The sequence below is a fragment of the Gasterosteus aculeatus genome, chromosome 15 (genome assembly GCF_964276395.1).
Source record: "Gasterosteus aculeatus chromosome 15, fGasAcu3.hap1.1, whole genome shotgun sequence".
Taxonomy (NCBI): Eukaryota; Metazoa; Chordata; class Actinopteri; order Perciformes; family Gasterosteidae; genus Gasterosteus; species Gasterosteus aculeatus.
The window spans coordinates 12,599,653-12,622,602 of record NC_135703.1 but is presented as its reverse complement, the minus strand read 5'-3'; the positions used below and the strand labels follow the sequence as shown (position 1 = coordinate 12,622,602).

At 42.9% G+C, this 22,950-nt stretch overlaps 2 protein-coding genes across 7 annotated transcripts; both read right to left on the bottom strand.

Annotated features, from left to right (window-relative positions):
• Positions 1–2,000: 2,000 nt before the first annotated feature.
• rab32b (RAB32b, member RAS oncogene family) lies at positions 2,001–5,365 on the bottom strand. Its single transcript, XM_040200284.2, has 3 exons — positions 5,140–5,365; positions 4,375–4,652; positions 2,001–3,755 (listed from the first exon to the last, which is right to left on the bottom strand). The coding sequence occupies exons 1-3, from the start codon at positions 5,363–5,365 to the stop codon at positions 3,483–3,485; spliced, it is 777 nt and encodes a 258-aa protein (XP_040056218.2). The 3' UTR covers positions 2,001–3,482.
• On the bottom strand, positions 4,971–22,672 carry grm1b (glutamate receptor, metabotropic 1b). Of its 6 annotated transcripts, none has more exons than XM_078089708.1 (12): positions 22,354–22,659; positions 22,173–22,234; positions 20,776–21,590; positions 18,565–18,814; positions 15,370–15,605; positions 15,091–15,105; positions 14,497–14,508; positions 11,932–12,178; positions 11,254–11,422; positions 10,810–10,936; positions 8,648–9,575; positions 4,971–7,924 (listed from the first exon to the last, which is right to left on the bottom strand). In XM_078089708.1, the coding sequence occupies exons 3-12, from the start codon at positions 21,473–21,475 to the stop codon at positions 7,078–7,080; spliced, it is 3,531 nt and encodes a 1,176-aa protein (XP_077945834.1). In that variant the 5' UTR covers positions 21,476–21,590; positions 22,173–22,234; positions 22,354–22,659; the 3' UTR covers positions 4,971–7,077. The 6 variants fall into 6 exon arrangements, with proteins under 6 accessions (XP_077945834.1, XP_040056156.2, XP_040056154.2 ...); XM_040200224.2 differs by lacking the exon at positions 22,173–22,234 and adding an exon at positions 8,503–8,533 and having other exon boundaries at positions 7,800–7,889; positions 22,354–22,672; XM_040200222.2 differs by lacking the exon at positions 22,173–22,234 and having other exon boundaries at positions 4,971–7,889; positions 22,354–22,668.
• Between the last annotated feature and the right edge of the window lie 278 nt (positions 22,673–22,950).

Below are 22,950 nucleotides of genomic sequence, written 5' to 3'. Positions count from 1 at the left end.
ACAGACATTTGATATCCCCTTTAAACAGTTAAGGTCCCAATTCACAATCCAATCTATTGTGATTGCCTGGGAAATATGGTACTTCCTCTTGTTCCTTCAAGAGGAAGAAACAGGTTATTTTACTACCACAGAGGATTAGAAAACTAGAAAATCTGGTTTGACGAACACCAGAAAACCTTGTTAAATCATGACCTTTATGACCTGTTCTTTAATAAGGCCCATATTTTTTATTTTCTGATGTACTTCCTAATTAAAAGAAAATGCAGGCACAGGGCGTACTCTTTGAATAAAACATCAGAAAAGAGTGGAACCGATGCTTTGTGGGTATTCCCAAATGTGTTTTATAATGCCATTTAGATTATTGCAACGCATAGATTAAAGAAAAAAAAATCTTAAATGTATTTCTGCAAGACGTTTTGGAGGATTTCTAAAACTTTCTTAATAAACTACTCAAGTTATTTGTACCTGGCTGCAAGCTGGTAACACGACTAACACGAATTGTGGACCTATGAGGTATAAGGACGTGTTTAAAGTCAGAAACAGACGGATCTAGGCATGTAGTTACTATCTCCCAGTACACCAAGTGTCACATCCCTATTATTGTTTCAGGGGATTGGAAACATTTGACATTGTGAAATGTATAATATACACTTTAGTGGTGAATTTAGTACATTTTGTGTATATATTAGGCAATTCTCAGAACCAGAAAGATACTGACAAGTAGAGGGGGTCTGTGTACTCTTCTTCCACCATTCTATATGCCTTATATTAAGCCATATTTTATTATTATACAATTGCACCATTATGTTTTAATTGTCTTTGTGCATGCAATTTTTGTACACTAGATGGCGAAGTCTACCAACAATCTACCATGCTATCTGCCAGTATTTCTTTGCTGTGGTGGAGGGATCTTCTTATCCTGAACATTCAGCACCACGGACAGCAACATATGGATTTGTGCCCCTGAATTGGTGGTACAGGATTTGATCTGGTTTCAATGGGCAGTTTCATTTGGATTCTGTCATTTTTGCACAGATTAAGAACATGTTCATTTTCAGGTGGCGGGACATCAAAGAGCCCTTTTAACAGACAGAATATCGGTGCAATTAAATAACTGTATGCGTTCCACAGACTGTGAATCTTGATTAATAGGCCATCATAAAATGGGTCAGTGAAGACACAATAAGGGGCTAACAGTGGCACAGGGGGGAAACATACACTTCATCGACCTATTCACACGTTTAACTAAATTGAAATTTTCATGCAATCATGAATATATGAAGGAAGCTGCCAGCAAAAATGCTCACTCCTAAATAAAATTGGGAAGTAATGGGATCTGATGCAGAAACTGTGACTCCCATTAAGAGGCAAAATCATAAGTCATTATCATAAACAACAGGTGAAGAGGTTGAGGTTTTGTGTCCGATGTGAAGAAGTATTGGGGCCATCATCCCTGTTTGACTCTTGAATTTAGGTCTCCGGTATCTGGGACATAAATCCATAATTAGCTGTGTTTAACTTCTTTCCTCATTTTCCCTGGAGCACAGTTTTCACAGTAGGTAAACTTCCTTCCTGGAGTTCATGCTGTAACCCACTTCATCACAAATAAACACTGCTGTAAGAAAGCATTACGGGTTTTTGAAATGTAGATAATTGCAAGGTTGAATAAATGCATGCACATGACGTACCTGGACAGTCTGGATTTGGACAAAAGCGTTTGTGTTTGGGTACCCAGCAGCAGGATGTGGAACACATCCCTAGATGCACAGCAAGGACACTGAAAAATAAAGCTACAGGACAGCAAAGAACAGATCGGTGTGCAAAAATAACCCCCGGTTTCACTCTCCCCAAATATCTGCAAGACAATGCCCCAAATCATATCACTGACTTACAAGATATCAAGTAAAAGTAATTACATTAAAAGCATTCAATCGTTTCAGAATGGAGAGTTTAGCGGACACGACTCACAAAGAGGAAATCAATTCCCTTTTAATCAATCCGTTCATTGAGGTACAACAAGTCTGCTGACTAAGAAACCGAATTAAAGACGAATCAACTGACGGGAAACAAATTGACAAAGAACTCCATTCTTCAGGCTTAGGTCACTGTACTGTGCAAAATATCACGCTCTCTACCCAAATGCATGTGAACAGAGACATTGTACCACTGAAAAACCACTGATGTGTTACTGTGTTCGTCATGTGTCCGTGTGTGAGAGAGAGCGGGCGGCGTCAGGATGACGTGATGTGGATGGTGATGCGGTGACTGCAAAATGTTCTGATATTTTCACTTGAGGAAACCCGACGGGTATCCAAGTCAGATCCAAGTATCCAAGTAGTTTTACGGATTACCTTTAGTTCAATGTCATTCATCTCCAGGCAAACATCACTCGACCAGTTGCCTTGGTGTGGTTGCACAACCAGCTGCCTGCTGGTTAAGTTCACTGTTGCCCTCATCAAGCCGTCACGTGTTTACTAACTTCACTGAGACAAGCAATAAATGAAATCCCTGTCAAGTAAAGCCTCACGGATTAAGGAATAGTGGACAAGAAATGGAGACTGAAAGAGGAACAGGAGGCAATCGTACTTACTTACTGTGAAATAAAAACTGAATATAAACCGCATTGCATTATAAGGCCCACATTTAGGTTACTTTTCTGTACTGTTTAAGACACATTTATATTATTCAAATCACAAATGTTTAAAACACAAAGGTGACACATTAAAGACACATTAAATAAGATGTACATCACTTTTAGAGAGAACAGTAAGGGATCTACTACTTATCCCTCAAATTTTACATTGAAATCAATCTTCATTGTAGTGGGGACCATTCATTGTAACATTCCACCTGATTCTTATTACTACTTGACAGATCATTTGAACAACACATGAACAAATCTATAACTTACAAACACATCATCTGAAAACGTGATAACGTCATGGTTAGCTTCCTATTATAGAAGAAAAGTATCAAGTTGTTGTGGATCTACGATATAAGCGCTCTGCTCTCTGGGCGGAATGCAGCTCACTTCCTGCATCCACCTAAATCGGGTCATGCTGACAGCTTTCCTCTGTCGAGGGCTGCGATGCTTTTGCTCGGGTCTCAGCTCATCTCACTGTGAAGCGATTAAGAGGCAGGTAACACGCGGAGCTGAGATTGACAAGTGGACGTTTAACGAGGGAACGTGAAACAGCTTTGAAGACACTCTCTCTCTCTCTCTCTCTCTCTCTCTCTCTCTCTCTCTCTCTCTCTCTCTCTCTCTCTCTCTCTCTCTCTCTCTCTCTCTTGTTGCGTTTGTCGTATTGTAAAATGACAGTTGTGACTGTTTCCCAGTTAAAATAAGTCAATCGTCAGTCCTCGGTTGCTCGATGAGTGTCGCAGACATTGATCTCTTTATTATCCAGACTTCATCGGTGGATTATCAGAGAAATGAGCCCAGTAGGCCCGGTGTGTCGGAGGGAGCCCACCCACTGCACAAATCACTGTGTCCTGAAGTAGCTTCCACGCGGCGCCTCTGGATTCACGACATGGTATTTAAAAGCAGGTCCTGGCGGGGCGTTTGATCCAGTTGCTGCCGTTGTCGGCTCACCGCCGGGCGTCCAGTCGCAGCACGACGGCGGGCCCTGACTCTCCCCGGCGGCCCGGCTCACTTTGACCCCGTCCCAGCGTGGCTCCTCATTGAACGGGCCGGCGTTGCACAGCATCATTTGTTTGACAAGGAAGGCCGCTGCCTCGTCAATATTTATGTTGTCCTGTGAACGGTGTGAAGGGGGAATGCGATTTAGAACGTTGTGCATGCGTCCGTTGAGTGGAAGGGTTTGGCTCGATGTTCGAACTTTGGCTGCGTTAATATTTGAACACGTTTTATGAGCACGCTGTGTAGCAGCGGGGTTAAAGGTCAGTGTAGTGTCACCTCGTGCACAACCGGCTTTACTCAGAATAAAGCTTCAGCAATAAAATATACCTTTGGTCTAACTAGTCAGTCAGCATGCAGGTACTATTATTAAACCAAGAAATCTCACACATATTTACAGATTTTGCTGTGTAAGGAATTCATAAGTTAAAACAGTAATATGTACCTATTGCTTATAACCAGATACTTCATAGTAACAAACAGCTAAATCTGCTTCTGTCCACAAAAAGCTACGCTGCAACCAATCAGGGGATTTTCAAATGTCTTCAGGCTGAATTAACCATTCAAAATGTATTGATTAGTGTTCTTAACCCGTGTGATTGTAGGATCATGAGGCGGTTCCCCATCTTGTAATGTTGACTCTATGTTTAACAGCAGTTCTGAGAAATGGCTTATATCCCTTACTGACAATTTCTGCGGATTATCTTCTCCCATAATAACAGAAATACAACACACACCTTTGCAGAGCTCTCAAACCAGCCCGTGAAGCAGTTGTCCTTGCAGAAGCCGTCCACAGAGGACACCAAGTCTCTTTCCCTTCCTGTCATGTCACATTTGTTGGCCAGCAGGACGGCGGGGACCGGCCGCCCGCTGTCGTGACAGACTTTGCTGTCCAGGTCCCGCTTCCACACCGAGGCAGCCTCCAGGGTGCAGCTCTTTGTAACGTCAAAGACCACTACTGCCCCCATGGCCCCTTTGTAGTACGCTCGGGACATCTTCCTAAACCTCTCCTGGCCTTGAGGGATGAAATAAATATAAATAATTTGTGTTTCAGCGCAGCTTGTGCTCCAATGGGAATGCAAAAGCAAAGATGGATTCATTTTACACATATTATCTGGCAAAAGGCTTACAAGTCTTTGAAATATAGTTGCCCCGGTAGACAGTGTTTGTTCATCATGTGTGATTTTAATTATAAAAACTGTCTCAAGTAAGTAATCAAGGATAATGATTTTTGATTTAAGAGAACATTGAGTGAAATAGCAAAACGATTTTTAAATTGAAACCATATTTGATTTTTGTGAAGGTTATTTAAACAATAAGACTGACCGGCAGATGTTGTTTACTTATGAATGCCTTTATTGGGTATTACAACAACAGATGGAGGAGAAAATAAATAGAAAATGAGTTTTTAACATCCGTTCCAGCATTAGCTGTCTTAACCAAAGAACAGATGCTTTTGTTTTAGAGCTTTGTAACGTACCTTTAAATATAGACACACTTACCTCCAATATCCCAAAACTGCAGTCTCACCACAGTCTTGGAATCCCATTCAATAGTCTTCAAAGCAAAGTCAACTCCAATAGATGCTTTGTATGTTTCATTAAAGCGTTTATTAACATAACGCAGGATAATGCTGCTCTTCCCGACGCCCACATCCCCGATGACCAGAACTTTAAACAGCCTGTCTGTACTGCATGGTACCGGACTTCCTGCCATGTGGACCTGCATTGAGAAAAATAAAATAATCTGTTTCCTAAACCATCGGAAAAAACCTGGTCTGCGTCCCGCTCAAGTTGACAGACGTCAGTTCTCTCGCAGACTGCAGAGGTTTTAAATGGTCTGCGTTCAGTGCAGATGTCTCAACCCCACCTGTTCCTTTTTGAGATTACTTATTGAAATTCTGCAAAAAAAAGCTATAAATCTTTGACCTTTGATTCATAACAACTATTGCAGAGCAAAACCAAGACTACAGAGCCCCAAGAGTAAGTAGTTTCACCATGAAAAACAGGAGACAAAAGCATAAAAAATGTTTACTCCATTAAAACAAGTATTTTGATACCTGTTTAAAAGGGCGGACTTCATTTATACTGTGTACACATCAGGCTGCAGAAAGCTTATTTCTGAATATTACTAAGGGTTACAGTAGCACTTTACCACATTATACAGACTTAATAAGATCTTAATATTTATTATTTATTCATTGTGTGATACAATACCACACAATAGAATCATACGAAGTTAATTAATTATTACACCTGAATATCAAAATATGATCCACAATTCATACATTCACAAAACATATGATAAACATCACTTTATCCTATGCGTAAATCTATACAATTATGAAATCAGGCGACTAATTATAAAAGATACAAATTCGAAACTAGTTGACTTGAGATCGATGTACAAAAGGAGAAAATGTGGCACTTGAACCTCTGCTACATTCGTGAAACAGTCATTGCAGTGGTATATTAGTCCTGCATCAATCACAAATTCACAGATGATTGCTTTTTTTTCCAACAGGGAAACACGTTTACACATCAACTTTTAAACCTGATCATTTTTGTTCAGCACTCCTCGCTCAAAAGAATATTTTGTAAAATAGCTTAAAGAAAAGTCAGCACAGCTCAACTGAAAGACTGCAGACGAGGGAGAAAGCGTCGCTCGCTCTGTTCAAAGGTCACAAAATCTGCCTACAAGCATAAAGCTCATTAATCAATATGTTCGTTGAATCTACACAAAAAGTGTAAATCTCATTAGGAATTGTCGTGTTGGGAGCTCGGCCAGCCGTTTCCTCTCTGCCTGCCTTTTTCCAAACTAAGCTAATGGCTGCTAGCTGTTGCTTTATATTGATCATATTCAGTGGGATTGATCTTTGACAAAGTAAAGTTTATTTTAAGTGTCAAACTATTCCTTTAAACTTTTCCATTTTCATTCCTGATGAAGCACAAAACACTTGCTTGTGTGTTACAGAAAACATATACCAATTTTTTGACAAATAAGATAGTTTTGCATTACATTTAACGTATATTCAACACTAAGACACCCTAAATAAGAACAGCAAATTCATCTGCTTGTTATGTCACCTACATTTCTCAAATACATCTATTTATATTAAAAGTGTGTATACATATGAAGAATCTTGGATGTTTGTCTCTTTATCTCGAAATCTGTTTTATCCTAAAAGCTTGTAACGTTTGCATATAAATATATGTTTGCAATAAGCAAATTCTTCCTCTATTGTTCACAACATCTAAAATAATTAAATAAATAAATGTGGCTCCTTGTTATTCGCGCTCATCGTGTAACAGCTATCTATAGAGGGAAAAATGACTTGTCAGACCACAGAATGACTTTCCTCTCATACTATGTCATCATATATAGCACACATCATTAGAACATGAAAATATAGTACAGCCGGTAATACTAAGAGTGCATCTTCACAGAGTTGAGGAGCTCTGCTTGTAGTCTTTCAGGATGACAGAGGCATATGTCACATTTGTTGGGCTGCACAAAATCGACTCGGAAACGGGCGAACCGGCAAAGGGACTCGCTGGAGGAGCAGCGGCGCAATCTCGGAAAGGGGACGGAGGCATCAGGGCCAGAGAACCCTCCACTGCTGATTTAACCTCAACCAAGCCCTCCTCGTTGTGAATCTGGGCGTTGTTGTACATGTAGCCTTGGAGGAGGCCAAACTGCTCACGGTCCATCTCGTCCTCCTCTGGAGGGGAATTGGGCTCGTCGTCGAACAGGTCCATGTGCAGAGGCAGAACCGGGTCCTGCTGGATGAGGTGGGCCTGGTGGTAGACGGGCATGCCGCCGCTCGCGGCCTCCGGCGTGCTCATCATGTCATTGAGCTCGTGGATGTGACTGCTGAATTCACCAACCACCTCCTCCTCCAGCAGGTGCTCCATGATGACGTGTCGGGGGACAATGGGATTTGGTTGCAGATGTTGAGGTCTATAGAGCTCCACCTCCTCACCGGCGTTCACCGGTCCACAGGCAGGAATTTGGCCGTAGTGCATCATGGGGGGTGTGATGGGGGGATTGTATCTGATAAGGTCACTCTCGTCTTCCTCGGCTACATTGTACAAGGTCTTAGTGCTGAGGTCTGAGAAGTCCAGGGTTGTGTTTTGGTACGAATTAGTTAAGGGTTTGATGACAGCCATCTGATTGGAACCTGCTTCCTGTCTCCTCACATGCACTGACAGTCTGTGCCACGTGTGATCCCCTTTTGGAGGATGTCTTGCACCTGGTTCAGACCATGACACAGACTTTCCATTAGAACTATGAACAAAATAAAGATGTCTGTTACTTCACCGGAACCCACAAAAGTGGAGACACAAAAAGATATTTCGGTTCATGTCAGAAAGAATGATCTGGTTGTTAAAAAAATATGAAAAATATGAATCTTGTGTAATATTCCAGGGTATTGGCAGGTTTCTGAACTTTTAAAAGAGGGCAAGAACATTGACCCATAATGGGTACGTTCAACCGTAAATGTAATAATCATTGTAATAATTAATATGTAATAATTAAATAAATGTCCCAGATGACAGAATGGATGGATGTAGGATCCATCCATTCCGTCATCTGGGACATTTAGTTAATTATTACAATTATTTATTTAATCAAGTAATTGGAAAAATTTGTATTTAGAAAAACACAATTCTGTCCTAAATAGTTTTCTTTCATGCTTTGGTTGTCATGACTCTAAAAAGAGGCAACTCAACTCAATTCAATTTCATTTGGTGAACCTGGTAGAATCCCTGTAATATTAGCGATCCAACTTGTCATCCTTTAGCACACAGAGATGCTTGTTTTAAGTTCAAAGGTTCACATGTCTGTGTGAATTGAGCACTGACCTATATCCGTCACACTTTACAACAGGTGTCCCTATAAAAGTAAATACAGTAGACATCAGGTTCCCTTTGAGAGGGAATTACAGTAAAACCAGCATCCCTGAGGTGCCTCAGGAGCAGCACTCCAAGACTCAATTAACAGACCTACCTGCCGTTTCCAGTGTTCTTCTTCCTCCTGAACATGTTGAGCAGGCTGCTGCTTCGGCAGGCAATTTTGCCGTCGCCGACATGCATGCGCACGGCATCAGAGGTGGTGAACGCACTGCGCACGTTCCGCTCAGGTTTGGCAATTATGATGTACATCTTTGGGGTGAACATACAGCCCAGAGCAACAGTCACGCTGAGGCTGACAGAGAAGGACGTGGTGATGATCTTGTAGTTGCTGCCAAAGTAGATTGGCACAAACGCCAGCCATATTATGCACGTGGTGTACATGGTGAAGGCGATGTATTTGGCCTCGTTGAAATTTGCGGGGACGTTGCGGGTCTTGAAGGCATAATAAGTGCAACTCATGATCAGCAGGCCGTTGTAGCCCAGAGGGGCCACGACACCCACGTTGCTGGTGTTGCAGATGAGGAAGACCTCTTTGATGCTGGGGTACGATTTGATGGGTTCGGGAGGCTCCATGATGATGAGGGTGACCTCCAAGGTGAGCTGTGCGCCGACCAGGATGGAGGCGATGACCAATTGAGCCCAAGCGCTCATGAACCTGGGTTTCCTGGTGCAAATCTTCTTCTTGCTGCCCGCCAGGATACGGGCGATGCGGTTGGTTTTGGTCACCAGCGCGGAGTAGCACATGGCGGCCGAGAGTCCGACGAGCAGCCTCTGGAGGTAGCAGGACGCCACGGTGGGACGGGCAATGAGGGTGAAGGGGCACAGGTAGCCCAGGAAGATCCCTGCCAGGATGATGTAGCAGAGCTCCCGGCTTGAGGATTTGACCACAGGCGTGTCGCGGTATAAGACAAAGATGAAGGCAACAAAGGACGTGACTAGGATGCCCAGGCAGGAGAAAACCACCTGGATGATGGACTCTGGATTGCTCCACTCCAGGCAGCGCACGGGAATCGGCTCACAGCCTGAGAGGGATAGAAACATGACCATGTAAACACAGTCAAAAAACTAAAAACAGCTCATAGAAGTTTAAATGTTTCAGCATCAGCAAAGTGGTTGGATTTCTGGTTATCTAGAGAAAAATGTCTAAATAAGAGGCCATGTGAAGATAATGAAATGAAAAGTTTTAAAGGTTTGATTATATTGACACATTCAAAATGAGTCGAATACATTTTAGCCTGAGAAAATACAGAAGGTCTCAAAGTAGGTTTTTAGCTCAACTATAAATAAACCCCTTTCAACTCAGCCATGGCACGGCAACCAGCAGAGGAGGGGGGGCAATGCAGATGGACAAAGTAAATCCCTGCCTTTTTCATCGGCCCAAATAATATCTCCTTTGTGCTTCATGTTGAGGACACCATATCTTTTATGTTATTTTGAATTATTCATTTATTGTAGGACGGCAGTAAGGTTGGGCATTTTCTGTGTACCCAAAGGTCTTAGTAGTAAAGAAATATATAAAAATATGTGGAAGCAGGATGATCGGATGAAGACAGCATCTTGTCCTTGAACAGGCCTCTGAAAGTGGGCCAGACAAAGAGTGGTAAGAAAAGTAGGGCTGCTGCCGGATAAAATGTTGAAGATGATGAATGGTCTCAGGTGTCATGGGAAAGCAATGGAAATAGGACAGAACAGGTTCATGAAAAAGTGCCGCAAAAGATCTTAGCAGGGCAAACTGTACAGGTGGTCGGGGGGCAAAAGCTTGGAGGAACTTAACTTTCTAAATCGCCTCTAATAAGAATCTCCTCTGGTCTCTGAAAGCATCAATCATGCAACAGGAACTCAGCCTGCCATCACTGAAGTCACTGATCAAAATGAACGTACAATTTGCTGAACACAACATTTGTCTGTTCTAATCAGATTAGTCTTATTTGTCTTGGATCATTCCAACGAAGGAATTTCATTTTTTGGAGGGGGTGGGGGTTCATCGGGTTTTGTACTGGCCTAAAACCAGACTAAAGACTAAAACCAGTAAATATCAAGCTTCTAGCTGAGTTGTGATTTTATGTGAAGGGGTTAAGTGCCAGACGGATTGTTGGGTTGCCTGGTAACTAGTGGAGCATCCAGAACCTTGCCAATAACGGCCTATAAAACCACACATGTATCTGTTTTAGCCTGCAGTCACAGTACGGGTTAAAAACAAACAGACATAACATGTTAACTAGGACGCATTAAAGAGAGTGAGGAGTACAGGTCTACCTTCCAGCTCTTCGTCGGGCCACCAGCCCAGATCACAGGCCTTGCATGTGAACTCGTCCTGGACAACCTCGTTGTCCTTGCAGGCCGTACAGATCCAGCAGCAGCTCACTTCTCCCTTCCTGATCACCTGGTCGACAAAGAACGTAGGAACTTTTCAAGATACTTTCCAACAAGCTGCCATCAGTTTGTTTCAGTGTGGGGAGTCCCAATATTTAAACCTGGCAACCCAGCAGGTTTCCTTATTGATGGCTTAATACTGCATTAAATGAGTAAATTATGTGAAATCCATTAGATAAATCAAGAGAATTGCTGTTCTAATATTTAAAGATTAGTGACTCCAATGCAAAGACTAAACTACAAAGCTGCAACACAGAGGCTCAGAGGTAACATGTGTCGTGACAATTTGTCCTAAGCAGGAGGGGACGTAAAGGATTTATCCCTCACCTTGATCTCTCCTTTGGAGCAGGGCTCACTGCAGACGGAGCGGACCATGTCGCTGCGGTTTATCTGCATCATGTCATCGTCCAGACTGAGCACGCCCTCATGCCAGGAGCCGATGTTGATGTAGTCATAAACGCCCGGCTGCACATGCTGGAAGTTCATAATCTCATACCTGATGGTGAATAGAAAACCACCACTGAGAGGAAAGCCCGAGTTAACAAGGTTTCACTGACGCTGAATCGATTCTTAAAGGGGAAAAAATGAAAAAGAGGTTTACTGCTACAGAAACAGTATGTTGCATCAGAAGCAGACCTGTCAGGCCCGTGATCAATACTCGTGATTAAAGGATTATTTCACCAGGTGCTAATTTGTTCTTCATACCGTCATCTCTAGATTGCAAAGGAAAATTGATGGATGATGATTCATATATGCTTAATTAGTGTGAGTCATCTTAGAGAAAGCAACAAATGTATTCATTTATTTTGCAGGGACAAATTAACATGTTCCCGGCAATTAATCTGTTCCCGGCAACAAGAGAAAACTCCTAATTAAATTTACACAAACAAATTAAGAATCACAATATGATGTTTATTACACTTCAGGTCAGCCAAGTAGATGGCTACCGTTGAATCTGAACCAAGTCTGATTATTCAAATGAAAAAAAAAAAAAAGTGAGTTTACCTTCCGGGTGAGTCTCCGTTCCCATCGAACCATATGTCCTCTCCAGAAACACCTGCGAAGGACGTCTTGAGGAGAAAGTCCAGCAGGTGGCTGCCATCGACGGGCTTCATGTTCTCACAGAGCCCAACGTGACCGGGGCACAGGACAGCGTGCATGTCATGCAGCCCGTGAGCCATGGCGTAGATGGCATTGATGACAAAGCCCATCTTGCTGTCCTGGACGTAGTTGTCCTCCAGACTTTCGTAACCTGCCCACACATCAAGAACCGGTTAGGTCTCCTCTGCAGGACAGATGTTTAAAGGGAGGGGGCCTTACAGGAGGCGCTTCATTGCAGCAAGCAGGAGCATGTTGGGCTTTTCAGAAAAGTTTCTAAGGTTCAGGTGCGTCTAGCGTGATGCAACAGATTACAAAGGAGTGATAGAGTGCAGATGGCATTCTTCTTATTATCCTCTGGATGCAGACAGCGAGCGGCACAAGGCTCTGCCTCAGCGGGAGGCCGCTTTAAAAGAACCGGACGCCTCACAAGATGGCTTCAAAGAAACCCTGTTACCATGGCGAGGCTATTAGTCTCTGCATTCACGGGTCAGGCTTCAATGAGAGTTGCTCTGAAGCACCGTGCCACCGGCGTCGCGTCTCGTTGGAGCGGAAAAAGGAAGCGAGCGTTCTCACGTGACCGGGATGCGTCGACCTCTGTTCGTAGGGTTTCTCCTCAGGCAAACGCAATGAGGGAACGAGACAGTTCGAACACACCCGATCGGTTCAGCGTAATGCAAGCTAGAAGCAGAGTAAGCAGGGGTGGTGTTTTGGTTGCCTTGTGTTAAATGTAACTTGTCAACTTAGCGTGAATTCAGAGAGCTGCGTCATGCACTCAGACGTGGGTGAAACAGAGGAACAGGTACATGTGTTTGGCTGCAGCTGGTGAGGCTCTTTTTTTACATGGTTTGGGGTGGAAGGCAAGTTTTGTAAAATTCATACTTAGTAGAAAGGCAACTTTGTGGCTTTGTACTAAATAATTGTCCTCAAACACTATAAATAAATTAGTATAATCCAGCCTTGTATATTTGGAGCATTTTTTTTTAAAGGATCATGCTAGGGAACCATATCACACCATTACCCAATTGCTATATTATATAAAAAATATATCTAAAAAAGTTAATTGATGCTTTGTCACCTAAATCTCAAACTAAAAAAAGTAAAGTGACAATGTAATATCTCATGGGGATTCCTACAGCGCGTGACACAATTTGTCACTACCAAGGGATAATATATTTCCATGACACTTTAATACAAACCCCAAATTTGATTTAAGTGACTGAAACTCAGGATTTTTGTCAGCCGTCTTCATAACTGCTACAAAAACATCTTGGTGGTTATTGACACAGCTCTTAATGTTATTCAGTAACTCAGATTGGTTTGCCTTTCTAAAATGTATTTGGGGATATTCATTTGAGATGATGGGAGACAATAAATTTCTGTTCAATTATTAGTTTATTTGTAGAATTTCTGAAAACATTTTCCCTTATAGATTTTGGTGCAGAAATAAGATTATTTAGATTTGAATTATTATTAAAACTGTTTTTTATATGTTAATGTTTTGTCTTTTTTTAAATACCTATTTTATTTTCAGGTAACAAAAGTGAACATTGTTGTTGTTTTTTGGTGTGTGTGTGTGTTAAAACGATGTTTTAGTTGATGCACATTTTTAATAATGAAAGATCGTGTTTAAAGGATCGCTCAAGCTTGGCAAGTATATTTTAAATTCTAAGTGCACACCTCATCAGTCATAGTGTCAGTTCACTTAATTTGTCCTTCTCTCTAAACCCTGTGTATTAATTCACACGCCGCACAAATCAACATTTAACTGTGTGGTACTTGAGGCCGTGTGAGGCTTTATGAGCAGCATCCTCTGCCGGTGTGTTTCTCCACACGTGCTTTAAATCAAGTGACGGCCGTTAAAAGTGGACGGCCGGGAAAACGAGTCTGCCTGTGCAGACAAACACATAAACAGTGAATTGGGCGTCCGATGGAAGCTGCTGGTGATGACCCAGTTTAGCGGCTCCTTGCCTTTGACTCACTGAGCCGCGTGAGCTTCAGTCGTGACGCAGTGGTGTCGAGATGTCACGATGTCAACATGCAAGTCGAGTCTGCTTCTTAACAACCGCACATTCTCTCTCTGAATAAAACGGCTACACAAAGTCTCTAGAATACAGGTTATCTGTTACAATATGGCTTCACTGGTTCTGTGGCTCCATGCAACTCAAGCCGGATCAGCCAGTTACCATCTCACTGAAATGTTATTGGGCTGTTTGGTGCGACTTGTCACAAAGGGAGAGCGGATCAATTGTTCGGCTCTCTGCAGTGTAAGAAAAGACTAATTAAAACATCCCAATAGCTTCATATATTAGAGGTTTACTGAGATTAACAGTACCTTTAGAGAGAAAACGGAATGTAAACTGGCTTCCCAAATGATCAAATCATGGGATTAAATCTTAATATCAGTCAACCTCTACGTATATATTGCAAAAGTGAGGAGCATTATGATTCCATTCAGAGGGAGTCACTCACCGTCTTGGAGTTCTAAACACGAAAAATAAATAACAAAATAAAAACAGTCGAAGTCACTATTAGAAGTAGGATAACTCCATCTATCTCCACTTATGAGGCAAACCAAGTATTTTAACAATTGCTATCAAGATACGATGCTTTGTAGGAATGAACACAAGCTTGATGCATGTACATAGTAAAGAAGAGAGGCTCTGTTCTCGTAAATAATGTGCAAACGCTGCAAAGGAATGAATGATTAAAACAACTGCAGAAAGTAAAGTGCAATGGTAAAAAACAATTCACTTGAAGAACCTGGAGGGCTGGCAACCGAAAAGGAATAAAATGTTTGTTTTTTTTGCTTCATGCATGCATTTATATTTACGTTTATCAACAGGATAAATGTTAAAGAATTAAAAAAAAGAAATGAATTAATCGGCATCAACGTCGTACATTAAGATTGAAAACGTAAATATACGTTGAGATACAAAAAAAAAAATGTAAGAGCAGTGTGCAAAAATATGAAAACATGCTTGTTGAGCATTGTTTCAATAAACCAGATACTTAAGCTAATGCATTATTTTAGTTCATTTGAAAAAGAAAAATGATTTAATTTACCTAGATCATCATCGTCTGTAAAGCCAAGTGTCACAGAAATGAACGATATGAGAAAAAAGATGTGTTATTGGGCTTGGACTTAGAGGGAATTTTACCCTCTGGCAGTTTAATTCATAATTTAAGAATGTGCTTCAGTTTATGGGGCCTTTTGGTTTTGTCCTCTGGGCCATTGCACACATCAGAACAGTTCAAATAGACAAGCTGATGTGCACGCTGGGGTCCAAACCTAAACCAGAAATACTGCAGCAAACATCTACTAACAACTAATTCTTCAGCTACCTGTGCAGTTTCGCGCGTAGTTGAGGTTCTCCAGCGGGTGGCCGGGGAGGCGGCACTGGAAGCGGTATTGCCAGAACTCCGGGAACCACGGGTTGCGGGTGTTGGCGTTGAGCTTGAGCTTCAGGAAGTAGTCATCAAAGGAGGAGACCTCGTCAGACTGCAGCTTCACAGTGAGGCCGCCCACGGCCTCCTGTTCGTATCCCTCCACCACCTCGACCCGGTCGGCCCAGCCGTCGCTGCAGGGAGAGCAACACACTGCAAATAGTGCTACCGGCTCCGGTTTGTGCCTCCCAAGCCTGAGGAGGAACATTTGAGCCACAGGGCTAAACTTCTGAAGAGAAACTGATGACCTTAGGGGAAGCGATAAGGTCATTCACATTTGATTTTAAGTTTAGTGTCGGCTGTGAGGTACGCAAGATTTGGGGAGTTTGAAAACAAGATAAATAAGGTGGAAAAATAGCATAAAACTGCCTAATTTCCTAAAGGTTTGACGTTTTCCTGTGTAAATGTGTTCATATTTATATTCCGCTCTTAATATTTGCACTACTACCTTTTTATAACATCTGCTGAACGACAATTTCTCTCAAGATAAAGAAAGTTACAGTTATCTTTTTTGAGGTGAAATAATATGAATCTTTGGCATTTAGTCACAAACTAGCTTCTGTCAGACAAAAGGAAAAGTGTTGTTGTATGATGCCGTTGACGCTCTGGAAGTCTCTGACGGTGCCGTGATTGAAGCCACATGCAGCCTCACTAACAAGCCTCACAATGGATCCTGGAGAAACCTCTGAGCATCCCTGTACTTTACCAACCAAGAAAACGTCGCCCCGATCTACTGACACAATCACAAGTCTGGTGAGAAATCGCAGCTTAGTACTGTAGCGGCACAATCTGCCCCAGAGAGAAACAAGTTCTCACCACACACACACACTCACACACACACACACACACACACTCATAGGCTGTATTTATAGTTATCATGCTTGTCTATTTGATAAACAATCCTGCATTGAGACATATTGCTTGCATGAAATGAATAATAAAGAAAATCAATAAAACCTCCCTTCGTTTGAGTTGAGTACTTCTTAGTAGTGTGGGAAAAAATCGGTGATGCCCTAATTTTGAAAACCTTTTTTCCATGAGTGATAAATGAAGGAGAATTCTACAACTATGTAGAATGCAGCAAAAATGGAAAACGCCTCACAACACGAAGACAATGAAAACATGAAAAACTCTGTTGAACCTGCATTGTTACTTTGCAAACAAATTAATTTCCAACTCATTTCATTAAAGCATTGCTCAGGAAACTTTGTGGTTTGACTGAAATATTGGTATGAATATTACATCAGTTTATCAAGGTAATGTATTCATTTATACTGATACTGTCAACGTTATCCTACCTAGAGGTTTAGTTAACTCAAATTCTGCTTCACATGCTTTTTCACCCTAAAAGTAAGCAAATACATTTGAGTCGAAGGAACAAATCTTTGTATTCAAAAGAGAATCATTCTCGCATACGCCGTACTGCACAAAATACACATCACCCTTTGGGCAAAAATATCGGTTACCAGCCTTCAAAAAGTCTCATTTGGCCAAAATCCAAAGCCAACAGAAAGGTTTGGCTTGGCAGGCCCCTCAAGAACAAACCGACAATGGCTGTCCAGTGTGACCGCATCAACAGTACCTGACCATCTGCTGCTCAGCGGCACACTCCCTCCTGTCCAGCCCTCTGAGTGCCAAAACAACACACACACACACACACACACACACACTGCACGCGTTCAATTTGAGGGGAGGGGACATTATTGCAGGAGATTATTGAAAGTAGTTGCTCAGTATTCATGTCTACTGAATTGGGAAGACTTGGGGACAATCTTCAAAGCAAGACGGATTATCAACCGAGTCCACCGCACCGGAGCACACAACTGATTAATCCTTTTGTGAATCTACCGGAGGCTCGATTGACTGAGTTGTGGGGCGTTTGGGACGCGTGAGAAAAGGCATCTCTTTCCATCCTGCACACAGCAGAAGACGGGTGGCTGGTGACCAGCACCTCGGGCACAACTGCACGTGTTCGCTTACCGCATTGTTCTGAAAAACATTTTCCCTTTACACGAGTCCCCTTGACCCAGAAAAAAAAACACACACACACACACCCTCCATCACACTCCTCTCCTCCGTGGGGACAGCGGAGGAAATTCAAGTGGAAAGGGTGAGAGCAAGTTTAAAGTCTCTTTTCTTCCGGGAGGTTTTTTCAATCACCCTCATCAGCCTTTGTGAATAAAGTAGCGACAGATGAATGAGCCACTCTCGGTAAATGGACCACAGCTTTAGTGGGAGGCTAATAAATGTTTCCTGATTCCTGATTCCTATTTCAGGTGCTGCTCTTAACAGGACTTGAGGTGAGCTGAGACTCCACATAGAGGGAACGTCTGGTATAAGTGCTGATATGAGCTTTGATGTTCCCCGCTCCTCATTCCCCGGCTGGTGCTGGAGGTGCTGTCCCATATTAGCCCGTCCCGCCTGTGATCTGACAGGCAGAGCTTGCTGCGCGGATGCATTATTCATTGCTCAGCCTGACTCGAAGCTTCTTCCGCTTTCAGAGGAACTCTACTCCCAGAAGGAATAAAGAATCATTTGCTTGCATGTGAACTTTGTGTATAGCATCCATCCGTGTTGTCGTCACAGGATTGTGGCGTAATTTTAATGGAAATTAGTACTGTTTCATGTCTTAATGTGTGCCATTATTATCGTATCTATTATGCTGTTTTGCAATCAAAAGTGTTTGACATCATATCAGTGAGGGCTGGTTTTTAAGGTGATTACAGCCATTGTCCACTGCTCTATTTCCAAGGTCACGAATGAACCTTCAATGTCAAGGCTGAACGAAAAGTCCTTAAAGCTCAGAAAGAACACAACTTAGCTCTGTCCATATGCATGATGTCATTGAAAGCTAAATGGACCTAGATTTTTTAGATTGTCAACTACAATTACCTCCACTGTCGGCACACTTGATATTAACCCGTGTGGCGCATCGAGCTGTTCCTTTTTTTTAGTTCTCCTGATGATTATGATGCCGTCTGAGTTTCATGCCCTTTCAAACCTCCTCAAAAGCAGAAATTCTTTTCATTATTCTTGTATGAAAACCCTTCAATCCCCCTCCACAAAAAAACAGCAACAACAACGCTGACAGACCTTCCAATTAGGAGGAACTCCCCGGCTACTCCGAGCCGTCTCATGGCCATGAGGAGCCCTCGGACCGTCATGCCTTCACAGAAGCAAACCACCACTCTGGCTTTGGGCAGACGCTCCCGCAGCTTCCTCAGCAGCCTGTCGAAGTGCTTCTCCCCGGCGTTGCTGTAGATCTTGTCAGAGTGGGCGACGCAGAGGCCGTCCTGTGAGGCGAGCTCTTTGAACACCTCCATCCCACTCTCACCGTAGTTACCTGAGGAAGAGGAGGGGAGCTGTTAGCCGGCTGTCATTCAGCGAAGAGTCGACTGGTTTTGGTTGAGTCTCTATTCATGGTCTCTTTCTTTACCTAAATCAGAATGAGAAGGCATTTATTGCCACATATGTTACGCATAGAGGAGTTTGACGTGATGAATTGGTGCAATACAAGAATAAAATAAGATAAAGTGAAATATAAAAACATATCATTTGGATGTAAAGATGGCTTACTGAGACAAATATCTGTTCCTTTAGTTTTCAAGTGGTCTGTCCAGACTTATTTATCAAGAGCAGCACAACCAGAAAAATAAAACGTGTTAAAGTGACCTCAACAGCAGCATACAAGGATGAGGAGAGTACTCTCACTTTAATTATTTAGACTGAATTCCTACATATATATATATATATATATTGTATGGACATTGCCAAAAGTACACAGATATTTTTTATCACAATAAACAAAGAAGGCTTGCAAGGTTTGGCTTGGATTTTTATCATCTCTTATTGTGCTCAATACTGTGGGTGGAATCTTAATTTATATCGATGTGCTTTGACATGCTTTTTCTTAGTATATGGAATGTTAATATTAATCAAAATGGGTTGTACAGCAGCCAAAAGAGGGAAAGAGGACCGTTAATTAAATGCAAAATAGAACAATACATTTTAGTGCAAATCAAATCCAGCTGGCATCAAGAGCTGCAACTGATCATTATTATTTTAATTCATTCATTAGTTTGTCTGTGCAATGTCAGGAAATACTGGATATCAAAAGATCAGATGATCCCTAAAGATATAAAGACTCGAATTTGAACATGTAGTGGTGCGAGTGGAGATTTTAGATCCTCAAAAAGTATATATTGCATTTAAATGATTCAATGTTAATGGGGTGATCAAAATATCAATATTTAAGCAATTGTTGCAAGAGCCAAGGAGGCGTGCAAAACTAACAAAGTTGAACTCCACGCTGGCAAAACTGGTTAACCAAATAAAAAAATAACCCAAAAAGGTATTTTGCATTGAAAACATGCAATTGATCTCCACAGACTCTGATGCATAAAAGGAACTCTACAGTCTAAACCAGTGGTTCACAAATGAAGCGAAGGGCACTACAGGAGTACGTGTGATTTTTAAAATGAGCATCCATTCAAAACGTTTTTTAAATAGTCTGTTTTTTCTTAGGGAGTGCTTGACATTTTTTAGGGACTCCATTACTAAAAAAAGTTTGAGACAGATGAGCCACACAAAGGAGTTCACGACTGTTTGCAGCCCCCTGCTGTTAAAACATTGGTCTGCATTGATTAAATCAGTGATGAACTAGCAGAGGCGTTTGTGAGCTCCGGCCTCTGTGCTGAAATGAGTTAAGATGGACTCTCTTGTCTTTAAATTTCATCTTGCATGAAATAACTCCTCGTAGACAAGGACGGTTGATTCTTTAAAGGCGCAGGATCCAAGAATGCGCTTTGTTTCGTTTGCTCTCAACATATGGAGATGTTACTGGGGGATAAGAGCTAACGGCGCTAGCAACGCTAACAGTGCAAACTGCAGCGCAAACGCTGGCAGAGCTGACCGGGTCAACCTGAGGGGGTGCAGACAGTAACAAGGGTGGCAGCTGGGAAAAATAACATTCTCAATTATATCTCTACATCACAAAATATATGATACGTTAATTAACAGAATATTAAATCAGTTCTTTTTAAAAAGGGGTGCGGCTTTTGATTTTACACCCAAAGTTTAGGTTACTTAACTGCTGTGTCAAAACCAATTGAATAACGTCCGTGTTCAAAACTAGATGTGTGGTGGACGTGAGGGTCGAAGAACAAAGCTACAGAGTTGCATCATGGGCGATGTGGGAGCGAACGTTTTTGACCCTGACACTTAAAAGTTAGGATCACTTTTGCTGCTTCCCTTGTGGGTACCCCGACTCTATGTGAGGGCCGTACCAAATCCAACGTGTCTTACCCTCTGTGTGCACTGCGGACACGTAGGTCCAGTTGTACCGTTTGACAATATCCAGGAGGGCCCTGGCCTGAAGGGTGTCTGAGGGCACCACCCTGAGGAAGTACTTAAACAACGTCTTGTCGCTCAGGTCGATACTGGTTGCGGAATACGCGATCTGCGGGATGTTGAACAGCTGCAGGAGGTTCTGGACTTGAATTGCGACGGAGCTGGAGCCGGGCCCGATGACCCCCGCGATGGGCTTCTTGGTTGACGGCGGCTGACTGGAGGGAACCCCCTCGATGCACCACCTGGAGCCGTCCTCGTCGTCCCGGATGGAGATGAGAGAGTCTCTTATGAACTCGATGCTCTGCTCCAGGGCCACCGAAGAATGCCAGCAGGAGTCCCTGATTTCACAGCCCAGGGTGATGTTGGGCAACAGGTTCGGGTCCGAGTTAATCCGATCCAAGGCGTGGAACATGGCCTCCACTCTTTGGATGCCGTACTGCTCGCGGACCTCTCCGCATTTCCTCTCTGCCACCTTCTCAGCGGAGGGTTGGTGGTGAACGGAGAAGAGGGCACCGATTATAATATCCCCGTCCATCCTGGCCACCAGGCGAGAGGCAGAGCTGGGCACCGCTGACCTCTCATACTTGCCTTCAGACAACACAAACGCCTCGCACAGTAAAATGCTTACGGCAGTCAGGTAAATCATTTTCGACATTGTGCCACAGCCGCTGAATGTAGAATCATGTCCACTTTGCCATGATGGAGGTCCATCAATCCACGTTTGGATAAAAGGGAAATCAACTCGGCTGCTTCTCCTTCACATTGTCAACCTGGATGGGAGACGGGGAGCAATAATTCATGTTTTTCACAAATGTAAAGAAGAGTGGATCAGCCTTCATATCAAACAGCTTCTCAGATTTGAACCACTAAATACTTTTCTTTCTAATCTGTAGTTGTATTTTGACCATCTTTGTGTTTTAGACTGTTCGGTCGTGTACAAAAACAAAAAAATGTCTCACTGGACAACCACACACACACACACACACACACACACACACACACACACACACACACACACACACACACACACACACACACACACAAATAATAGCTACGGCAACGTTATTTGAGTCACGTTGCATTAAAGTATGCTGTGATCTAGATGGTGCACACTAAACAAGTGATACCAGGGATTAGATGTGCCAATCCCTAAGGGACACCAAGCACTAGGTCCCAGAGGTAAAAAGTTATCTATTAGGAACGTTTGGACTTTCAGGACCACAGACAGCTGCCTGATTCGCTCGTTCGTGCAAGCTGATACATTTCAACCTGCGACTGCGTCTTCAACTTTTACCCCTGAAAGCATCGCACAAGGACACTGTGATATTCCATCATTTCATTCATTCTCCCACCGTCTGACTGTGGCTCCTCGGTTGCAGCTCCACAGCCTGAGTCACATTTGCAACATCGTCACCTGCCCACGAACATGCATCTCAATTAAAGGGTGAAGCTCAATTCATGAAGCAGACTGAGAAAACGCTGCCGAATTAAGTCAAGTGCCCGCAAAGCCCGTAGTGGCGTGACGTTACCTACCTGCACCGGGCAGCTCTGGGCTCAGCGCGTCTGTGTCTCCTCTGAAGCAGCCAGAGTGGACTCTTCTGCCGAGAAAAACACTGTGGCACTGACTCTCTCTCTCTCTCTCTCTCTCTCTCTCTCTCTCTCTCTCTCTCTCTCTCTCTCTCTCTCTCTCTCTCTCTCTCTCTCTCTCTCTCTCTCTCTCTCTCTCTCTCTCCTCTCCCCTCTGATTATGAGGTCCCCCCTTCTTCTCCTCTTCCTCCCTGCATATTGAAAGCGGGTCACACTCACTGCAGTGCCCCTGATTTAGAGCCACAATCCTTCCACGTCAGACAATGTGACACCGATTAATGGCATTTTTCTGCAAGTGCACATGGTGGGGAAATAGAGCCGTTCATGGGAGGGATGGTAAATCAAAATAAAAGATATTAATAACAAATATATGTGAGGCGGAGGGTTGTTTATTCTCCTGGTGAAAAGTGTCAAGAGAGTGGCCAAACCACGTAATAAGAACCACTGCGTCGTGGCTGTCAATGGTAGAGAGATGTGATGCGCTTCCAGTTCGCATTGAGCATCTTGTGCTCTGCTGCCATCGCGTGGCTGATAACAGGCACT

Bases quoted from the DNA above. Each gene is read 5' to 3' on its own strand.
- rab32b (XM_040200284.2), bottom strand. From the start codon at position 5,365: ATGCAGGTCCACATGGCAGGAAGTCCGGTACCATGCAGTACAGACAGG. The intron at 4,653-5,139 runs GTAAGTGTGTCT...TCATCCCTCAAG, and splicing joins GCAGTTTTGGGATATTGGAG to GCCAGGAGAGGTTTAGGAAG. The intron at 3,756-4,374 runs GTGTGTGTTGTA...CACCGTTCACAG, and splicing joins GGTTTGAGAGCTCTGCAAAG to GACAACATAAATATTGACGA.
- grm1b (XM_078089708.1), bottom strand. From the start codon at position 21,475: ATGTCGAAAATGATTTACCTGACTGCCGTAAGCATTTTACTGTGCGAG. The intron at 15,606-18,564 runs GTCTGTCAGCGT...CTCTCCCTGCAG, and splicing joins GAGTTCCTCCTAATTGGAAG to CGACGGCTGGGCCGACCGGG. The intron at 9,576-10,809 runs GTAGACCTGTAC...TATCCCTCTCAG, and splicing joins GCCCGACGAAGAGCTGGAAG to GCTGTGAGCCGATTCCCGTG.